Source organism: Schistocerca cancellata, chromosome 3 (assembly GCF_023864275.1).
Source record: "Schistocerca cancellata isolate TAMUIC-IGC-003103 chromosome 3, iqSchCanc2.1, whole genome shotgun sequence".
Taxonomy (NCBI): Eukaryota; Metazoa; Arthropoda; class Insecta; order Orthoptera; family Acrididae; genus Schistocerca; species Schistocerca cancellata.
The window spans coordinates 168,566,044-168,576,671 of record NC_064628.1 but is presented as its reverse complement, the minus strand read 5'-3'; the positions used below and the strand labels follow the sequence as shown (position 1 = coordinate 168,576,671).

General features: G+C 41.4%; 1 protein-coding gene across 1 annotated transcript in view; it reads right to left on the bottom strand.

The window, feature by feature from the left end:
* Nucleotides 1–5,688: 5,688 nt before the first annotated feature.
* Nucleotides 5,689–10,628, bottom strand: part of LOC126174796 (juvenile hormone esterase-like) — a 110,455-nt gene continuing 105,515 nt past the window's right edge. Inside the window, exons 9-10 of the mRNA XM_049921167.1 lie at nucleotides 10,126–10,261; nucleotides 5,689–6,168 (exon numbers count right to left, since the gene is read on the bottom strand). Of these exons, the coding sequence (XP_049777124.1) occupies nucleotides 5,982–6,168; nucleotides 10,126–10,261 (323 nt within the window). The 3' untranslated portion in view covers nucleotides 5,689–5,981. The remainder of the gene's footprint in view (nucleotides 6,169–10,125; nucleotides 10,262–10,628) is intronic.

Genomic DNA, 10,628 nt, shown 5'->3' with positions numbered 1-10,628 from the left:
TGTCAATGTTACTGTTTGTGCTCCTTGGTGAACATAGGAACGTCCACTGTATCAGTAACATTGTACTACAAATTTCTTGTTACCTACTAGGAACTTACTTGCTTTGAAGGATTTCATCAACTGTTACTTAAAAACATTAAATTCTACGTTCTAAAGCTGCCACTTACGTTTGCTTGTTATAAAAAGCTCAGAGGTTTCCTAGTAATTATATTTTTGGTGTAGTGAAACTCTATTAAGACCTATTGTACAAGAGTAGGAAATAACTAGGTTCATGCTGCTCGTCACGTGAACGATGAGAACTTGTACGTTTCCCTCTCACTTTAAATCTCCATTGCAACTCCACCCGGCCACTGTACAGAGCAGTGGAACGACAAAACTAGTAAAGGTAGCATTCCACGCAAATATAGTACTTCATTTGCCAAGTTAGCCCTAGCTGTAATCCAACTCTAGTCTACGCCCCACCATACGTAGGCCTTACGAAAATGCGGGGAATGGCGGAGGGGGGCAGAGAGGGACGGGAGGGGAAGGGAGGACTACAAATTGCTGAGCAAGTCTAAATTTTATATAGTGCCATCTACAAGTAACTTTTATAACTAGGTTAAGAAGTTGCACCGTAGAGGTTGCCTATTCTCACGATATGCTTGCAAAGAACTTCTTTCAGACATGCTAGAAGTATGCACACCATACGGAACTGAGGGGATGAAGCATGTGGTGGTTACCGGAAGTTGCAGAAGAACTTTTGTCCGGACTGCATGCTCTCCACAATGCCAGCACACTACTGAATACTAGATGCTGAATGTCAAAGAGGCAACTAGTAGGTAGACCCATTTCCGAAACTTCCTAGAAAAGCAGAGTTCTAAGAAGAAAAGGTAAGGTACGTAATAATTGCACTCACTCGTCAAGCTCATTTTAGAAAATCAGAGTTTGACAAGAACCGCAGAAAGACGCTAAATTATGAAGAAGTAAATTTGTGTTATTTAGGACTCAGTGCAAATATTTGCAAATGGTTCAAGTGGCTCTGAGCACTATGGGACTTAACATCTGAGGTCATCAGTCCCCTAGAACTTAGAACTACTTAAACCTAACTAACATAAGGACATCACACACATCCATGCCAGAGGCAGGATTCGAACCTGCGACCGTAGGAGCCGAAATCTTTGCAGCTCAAACAAAAGAATAACAAGTGTCTGCTATTTTACGAAGGACCATATATCATCATTCGCATTCCACAACCAGGTTAATATGTGCTCATAAATCTAGAACCAATAAAATTCAAGATTTGTACCCACATAAATCTTTGAAAAAGTTTCAACTTACACAAAACCAGTAAATGAACATTATGGACGGTAAGTACGAGAATATTCGTCACACTGATGGCCCAATGAACTAAAACGTGTGAAACACCACGTATCCTGACTTTATTTGGAATGAGCATTATATTTACAACACGTGTATGTATTAGTGATAAGGATCTAAACTAGGTGGAATTGTATTTATTCGTTCACATATGAACACACGTATTAATTTGAGTCCGCAGCTCGTGGTCGTGCGGTAGCGTTCTCGCTTACCGCGCCCAGGTTCCCGGGTTCGATTCCCGGCGGGATCAGGGATTTTCTCTGTCTCGTGATGACTGGGTGTTGTGTGATGTCCTTATGTTAGGTAGGTTTAAGTAGTTCTAAGTTCTAGGGGACTGATGACCATAGATGTTATGTCCCATAGTGCTCAGAGCCATTCGAACCATTTTTTTATTAATCTGATTTTCTATGTTTATTGTGATAAGTATTTTCAAACGTCGTTTTCTCTGAGTGCAAAGGTGTATCTGATATACACATCGCTGAATACCGCAACGCAATATGAAATTTACGTCGTGGAGAGATTAAAATATGGGCATAAACTTACAAAACAGTTTGAAGAGTAAAATGCCAAAGAAATGTCTCGAAGTAATAAGCGGAAATATTTATACAGATACACTGCACTGCGTGCCATGCATCAGCTAAACACAACACGATGAGACACATATATGGAACGTGTTATCCTGTTCATGAAGGAAAGTCAGTAGTACACTCACACAAAAGACTACTAAGCGACAAGAATGGTAGTGCACTGCTGACACGAAACTTATAACTAGAAGCTTTTTGCCATCTGTTTCTTTTATGCTTGAATCGTTTCTAATATTCGGTACTTCTTTATTTTGCACTCACGTACCTTAAGTGTAGACGTCCTGTAGTGACTTTCCTCTGACTTGTCTTTTCTGTGTATGTAAGTAAATGAAAAATTAACTTCATGATATATGAATTCTACACACAGATTGTATAAGCATATTTTATATAAGGCTAACTGAAACGTGTAAAAATATGTGACAGGTAAAATAATTATTTGGACAGACTCTGTAAATCTAAAAGCCTATCGTAAATAAGCCTATCTATTCTAGAGAAACCAAACTAATGATGTGTATGTAATAAAAGGTGAACAATCGTGTTGTGTAGTCCCAGTCCCTGGCGGGATGCCACTGCACTGGAGATTAGGACAACGAAGCAGCACATCTGCTGGATACGAAGGTGTGGGGAAACTGGGGAAGCTGTTTCCTTCAACACGTGTGTGCCACCGATGGAGTGTTGGTGGATTACACTGCTCAGGATCTCAAAACTCGTCTCCAACGTCAACGCTTCCTGAGAGAACTTCGCGTCACATAAGCACGATTTGCTGCGTCCAATGTGCGTCTGAACTAAGGCGCGGGCGCATCTTCAGTAAAATGTGATTTTGGCCATAAGGTTGTGCGATGCACATTATCGAACATTCAACGTACACACTAAAACATGTATACGTAAACAAAACATGAACATGATAATCTTCATGTGAAGTTATCAACTTTTTATCTTTGTAGGTTTGCAATGTATAATGATGGAAAGAAAGGATGGAAACGAACTTTTAGCTTTGCCTGACTTGGGCAGTATTCAAGTCTATACAGTTACCTAAAACCTAGTGAAAAGGAATAATTTCTGTTATATACAGTGTGAACGATCTGAGCTCATGTTACTATTTGTCAGTATCAAAGAAATTTAAACTTTATCTATTGCATATTTATTTGTGAATGTATTTAATCTATGCAAGCAGTAGTGAATGTTTTTCAAGAGCCTGATAGCATGGCAGAAATGTTTCATTAATCCAGAGCCTCAGCGTTGTTGCGTGAACGTGAGCGGACACTGGCGTGAAGCAATAAGAGAGTGAAGTGTATATCGACCGCGGAGCGTACTGAGGAAGATCGCACTGGCTGGCTTTTCGCCGCCCGGTAACGACGTGCAACCCACATAAAACGTCACTCCTCCAATCTACCTGCGACATATTTTAGGTCACGTACACGAAGTAACATTTGTCTGATCTCTACTCTCACCCAGAAACAATAGTGTTGCTCACATGCCATGGTGACATGTACTTAGGAAAAACCAGTGCCAGGAAATTGATAACTAATCAATCATCCATTTATTAGTCCGTTCTCGTGAAACATTTAAAAATGCATATACTAATTTTCTCTTTCCTCTGTGCTGAATGACTGCTCACAGTAAAGCAACAAATTTCTTCGTATTCATTCAGGGGACATTGTAACACCACTTTCTAAAAACTATTCTTTGTGTGTAAAATTTTGTGTGATGATTCAGGAGCAAAGAGACCATAAGTTAACGTTTGCATAATCTGTACAAATAACCGAGGACACGGCCTTTATTTTCTTTGAGGGTAGCTAGGAGATGCCTGGCTGTTCGCTTTTGTCTTTTTCTATCTTGATACACTCCTGGAAATGGAAAAAAGAACACATTGACACCGGTGTGTCAGACCCACCATACTTGCTCCGGACACTGCGAGAGGGCTGTACAAGCAATGATCACACGCACGGCACAGCGGACACACCAGGAACCGCGGTGTTGGCCGTCGAATGGCGCTAGCTGCGCAGCATTTGTGCACCGCCGCCGTCAGTGTCAGCCAGTTTGCCGTGGCATACGGAGCTCCATCGCAGTCTTTAACACTGGTAGCATGCCGCGACAGCGTGGACGTGAACCGTATGTGCAGTTGACGGACTTTAAGCGAGGGCGTATAGTGGGCATGCGGGAGGCCGGGTGGACGTACCACCGAATTGCTCAACACGTGGGGCGTGAGGTCTCCACAGTACATCGATGTTGTCGCCAGTGGTCGGCGGAAGGTGCACGTGCCCGTCGACCTGGGACCGGACCGCAGCGACGCACGGATGCACGCCAAGACCGTAGGATCCTACGCAGTGCCGTAGGGGACCGCACCGCCACTTCCCAGCAAATTAGGGACACTGTTGATCCTGGGGTATCGGCGAGGACCATTCGCAACCGTCTCCATGAAGCTGGGCTACGGTCCCGCACACCGTTAGGCCGTCTTCCGCTCACGCCCCAACATCGTGCAGCCCGCCTCCAGTGGTGTCGCGACAGGCGTGAATGGAGGGACGAATGGAGACGTGTCGTCTTCAGCGATGAGAGTCGCTTCTGCCTTGGTGCCAATGATGGTCGTATGCGTGTTTGGCGCCGTGCAGGTGAGCGCCACAATCAGGACTGCATACGACCGAGGCACACAGGGCCAACACCCGGCATCATGGTGTGGGGAGCAATCTCCTACACTGGCCGTACACCACTGGTGATCGTCGAGGGGACACTGAATAGTGCACGGTACATCCAAACCGTCATCGAACCCATCGTTCTACCATTCCTAGACCGGCAAGGGAACTTGCTGTTCCAACAGGACAATGCACGTCCGCATGTATCCCGTTCCACCCAACGTGCTCTAGAAGGTGTAAGTCAACTACCCTGGCCAGCAAGATCTCCGGATCTGTCCCCCATTGAGCATGTTTGGGACTGGATGAAGCGTCGTCTCACGCGGTCTGCACGTCCAGCACGAACGCTGGTCCAACTGAGGCGCCAGGTGGAAATGGCATGGCAAGCCGTTCCACAGGACTACATCCAGCATCTCTACGATCGTCTCCATGGGAGAATAGCAGCCTGCATTGCTGCGAAAGGTGGATATACACTGTACTAGTGCCGACATTGTGCATGCTCTGTTGCCTGTGTCTATGTGCCTGTGGTTCTGTCAGTGTGATCATGTGATGTATCTGACCCCAGGAATGTGTCAATAAAGTTTCCCCTTCCTGGGACAATGAATTCACGGTGTTCTTATTTCAATTTCCAGGAGTGTATTATCTTCACTTTGTGGGATGGACACCATATTTCGACCTGGCACCGATTTTGGGTATCACTTTTTAGTTTATTGTAAAACTTAAAACCTACAATCATTCGAAGAACAATTCATAGACGTTAGACTACTTACATTGCACAGAGCGATTACCAGACTGTGAGAAGAAATTTACATTTCAAAAGTTCGATCGGTCCACGTCTTTAGCTGCTCTTGTCCCAAAACCAATACAGTACAGTTATTAAACAGCTTGAGCACTTATTTAGTGAGCGGAGGTGGAAGCCAACTCACATAGAGGAGAAGTGAGTGGCGGGGGAGAGGAAAAGGAGGGGAGGGTGGGAGGAAAGGGCATTGCGCTGGTCACTTGTTTTACGTCATAGAGCTTCGTCACAAAAGTGAACAAACTAATCCAGAGTCACCAATACAACTCACATCTACTAGATACAAGCTGTACCATTATTCAAGCGTTCTAACAAACTTAAAAAGTGACAGCTTCGAAACCGTTTATTTTCTTTTGGTACATAATCACAAACTCTTCCACAACTAAAAACTTATATACGCAACAGTGCCTTGTACACTCAGAGTGGAACGTAATACTTAAAAAGAATACAAATACTTTGAATACACTTCCATGAACGTTTTCGTTCATTACACTTATTTTTTTCAGATAGTAGAACCTGATTCACAATCGCTGAATATCGCATTTAGTGTTATGTGAACCGAAATGTTTCGTAGTTTCTTCAATAAACATTAATACATAATGCCCATTTGAACCAACGTTAGAGTTCTTCCTTGACAGGACTCGATCGTTTCGTCTCCCGGAGAGGCAGCGACCTCCAGAAATCTATCCGCTCCTGGAAGAGACCTTTCTTCGCTTCCAGCTGTTCTCCTATATCCAGGTACTCCAACCCATCATCTGAAGTTACCCGGGGCCAGTGCACAGGGTCGCTGTCCGGCGTGGGATTTCTGAAAAGTTTGAAAGAGCTTCATTGGTAAATAATGTTTTATAGTAGAGGGTGGTTCGAAGGTGTATCATATAAGTATAGTGAAATGTACAGGAACAGTTTCAGGAAACTACAGTAATGTCAAAACTATAATAAGTCAATAAAATATTGAAAAATGACTTTTTTTGTTTTCACTGTAGTACTATACGGATTCATCGTTACACAATCCAGTTACTGAGGTCGGATTCTTGATGTTTTTATCTCCAGTTCACTAAGTCCTACTTCCAAGTGCTGTGAGACAACATCGAAACATAATAACGATTTAAAGAGTGTGAAGATTTTCTCTACAAACTACACGGATTCTATCAGGTTATTTAACCAGATAAAAGAATCGTATTTAAGCAACGTATCATCAGACAAGAGGTCTTACTGCTGAAAGAAGTGCTCCTTTATCGATTATGACCCTGTTGCTCCCTTTCCGATGGAGAATCGGGCGAACGCTTCACATTACTTTGGAATACAGCATATTAATAGATAATATGGTGGCCAGTAGTGAGGTCTCCGAACATGGCGTCCTTCAATACTTGAGTACACTGCCTTCACTGCTTGCCTAGATCTTAGCATGGAGCTACCTAACGAATTTCTTTTAATGCAGCATAACGTGTAATTCGTGTTGATTATAATTGTCGTGGTTATCCACATGCACCGTTACTTTTATTTGCCTATCTCGTTGATCACAGAGTCCCCACTCACACGGCATAGAAATTGTTTCTAAATTTTTAAATGAGCGCACTGCCATTTGATGATGTCATTAACATATATTGCACGAAATCAATTTCAATTTTTTGCAATAAATTAAGAAAAATATTCGCTCCCCACGAAATTCCAGACGTAAAATCAGTAAATAGTAATGAAAGCGCGTGATGTTTAGTAAACACACGTTTACTTTGGTATATAAAAGATGAACGTATGTCCTTGAGTCGAAATTATTTCTGCTCAGAGTCATAATTGTGTCTTGAGGCACGGAAAAGAATTGTTCCACCAGCCTGCCCCCTGTCCAAACACATTCCCCTCCACCACATTTATAAAGGCACGCACCTGATCAATCAGATGTAACCCACACAATCTGTTAACCATCACGTTGTAAAAATATGACTCACTTCACTCGAAGAAGATTATCATGATACTTATTGAAAAGACTCTTCAGGGCGACACCACTGTTCAGTTAGTATCAGAGAAAAATCATCAGAATAATAATAATTTAGGAAATGTGAAAAACAAAACGAAGTGTCATATTTCAAGAATTATCTTTGCCACACATGAAATGGATCGAAGCTTACATTACAGAAAGTGTTGATCAAGAACACAAGTGTTTTCTTTACCCGCTCATTAGTAATTGCTTGTATAGCAAAAAATTCTCTACCCCCTCCCCCACACCCCCTCTCCTCTCCCAAAGGGCCACAGACCATGCCACTGTGGGATAAATAACTTGCAAACGTAAACGATACTGATAGTGGACAGACCACTTATAGTCTCTAAAAGGTATCAGCAGCCGTTACTTCCTGGCGCATTAAAACTGTGTGCAAGTTTCGCAGGAGAGCTTCTGTGAAGTCTGGAAGGTAGGCGACGAGGTACTGGTGGAAGTGAATCTGTCAGGAGTGGTCGTGAGTCGTGCTTGGGTAGCTCAGATGGTAGAGCAAAGGTCCCGAGTTCGAGTCTTGGTCCGGCACACAGTTTTAATCTTCCATGAAGTTTCACATCAGCGCACACTCAGTTGCAGAGTGAAAGCTTCATTCTGGAGAAATAAAGAAGCTTTAGAAATGAGGGATTACAGAAGATAGTTGAATAGTAATGGGTAGAGAGAATAATTAATAAAGAGTCACTGTATGGAGCTGAGGGAAAAGAAATTAACGGTACAACTTGAGTACAAGAAGGTTAGGTCGTTAGGACAGTTTCTGTGGCATAAAGGGATCGTTAATTTGATATCCGAGGTTAGTTTGGGGAGTACAAATGGTACGGAGGGAGAACAGTGACTGCTGTTGCCAGATAATCACTAATATTCAGTGCAAACTTTTTAATAGTGGAAATTATGTTTACATTCATGTGATGTCAACTACTAAAGCTATTGCTTGAGTTACTACTTGTAGTAAATGTATTCTCAACTTTGGCTTTCTCCTGCAGGTCGAATCTCATTTTAACCCATAAACTCCATGCAATATAGTTCTGTACCTGTTGGTCATCTATAGGATGTGGCTGACAAAGTTTAGGATGCAAGCTTGCAGGTTCATTATTTTATTGTGTCAACATGTAAGGATAGCTTACGAGAACACCAGCGGATTTATTGACCACTATTGGTGTGGCACTTCACAACCTAATTTGTTGACTTGACTCGTTGAGATATCTGAGGCATCGGTTGTGTATCGTCGATTTCAATCCCATACATTTAACACACAACTAATTCTTAAACACATTTGCGTAAATAAACAAGTTCTCGAAAGTATGTATAAATACGAAAAAGTATTAGAAAAATTCTGAAGGATTTATGAGGTAAGCGGAACAAGATAGTAGTAGTCTAAACGAAACAAAGGTATGTACATCAAAATTCACATTATCAGAGGGATGGACTCAGATGAATCGCGAATTTCAAATGATAAACAATTTAAATAATTTTTAATTAGGTATTAGCGCGTGTAAAACGTCGAACACGAAAACATGTGCCAGAAAAGTTTAATTAGAATGCAGTACATTACAGAGGATACTACTACGGTCTTTTTGCGAACACGCAATAAAATATTAAAATAGCATTAAATTAGTTATTAAGTAAGTTTATGCCTATATCCAGTCTTACAGCTCAAGACAGATTTACGTGAAAAGTAAACACATATCAAGAAATAAATTACAGTTACTCATCCACAAGGAAAAATTAGGTAAGGATCTGAGAAACTCATACTGTCTTCATATTACGTTCAATTGTGCGGGGTCTATACTACTCGTACATTTGGGTGTAATTTTTATAAACTCGTTTACAGTTCTTCATACACATGCCTGATTTGAAAAGTTGTTTGTTGTAATCTTTACCGATGTCTTGTTGAGTTAAGATGTACACTTAGCAGTAATATATACAATAAATACAGTCTGTGAGTTTTTTAACTGCAGAATGACAGCTACACAAGGCCAGTGGACATTTTTCATAGTTAGTCTACTGTATAAGCAAATGCAGGCATGACCTGCGCTGGAGATGTTCAGCTCATTAGTCACTACAAAACTTTTTTGAAACATTTCTTAAAACTCTGGAGACTTGCAAAATACCTATAAGAGTTCAAGAAAATATGTTTCCCTCAATAGGTTCGTGGTTGCTAGATATGAACAGCAGTGTGATGTTCAAAACTGTGTAAGTTCTTGAAGGAGTCGCAGTTCAATAAGTCGTTACACTCATCGCATTTGAACATATATGAAATAAACAATTTGTTAGGAAATCTTAGCCAGTTTGGGTTGAAGAATTTTTTCCATCACGCATTTATGACCCACCAGTGAAGCTATTTCCAGGAAATAGCAGAATAATACTTTGTGAGTGCCACTGGTGTGTGACCGCCTTACTAGGAACGACCGCAGCCAACGAGGTTCAAACTCGGACACACATTTTAATAAGTCTTATTACATTCGGTGCTACATTCTTTTATTGGATTTCATGGCCGAAGGCTGCCTTAGGCAAAGGTCATACGTCGGTATGGCATTCTGACAGCACATTGATTCACGAAAGTTAACAGCAAACGTTCAAAGTCCAAACACGCAGTTTCCCACTGTCAGTCGCGAGGTAAACCGAAGTTTGTTGTTCTGAATAACCACTGTAAGAAATATGGAGCATGTACATTACATTATGTATAGTCGCTCTGACAGCCAATTTCAAGATGAAACACACTCTGTTGGAACGATATATCCTTTTGATAAATTTTATTTATTGCGTCTGATACGTACTCACCCGGTTTTAGCGAAGTTTGTCCAGAGCTTTGTCATGGCTTTAACGACTTCATAATCTTTCTCGGGCATGTCACCAGATGTTGGATAGTAAGGGTTGTTCGAAAATAAGTAAAATAAATCGTCCGCATGGGCCACACCTGAAACATAGAAGGTCACTCTGTCACAGAATATTTATACTTCAATTTTTAAATCTGGAATTGCATTCAGACGTGCCTGCTAGTCTTTGAAGTGTTTACGATAACACGGATGAAAATGCTGCACGTTAAATAACAGTAGAGTGGAATCGATTATAATCCTATGGGAAATGCTTTTTGTGAGTGGTGTCACACCTTGTTCAACTCTGTACAGACCATCAGCTTCCCATCTAGTCATTCTTAAATGTGAAGAACTGCTGAAAAATTCGTTATATTTCGTTATTAATTTGATACTTTGGTGAAGCCATTACCTTTATTTGTACTTAGATATGAATTTGACAATTTGGTGTATCCATCACCTTTATTACTG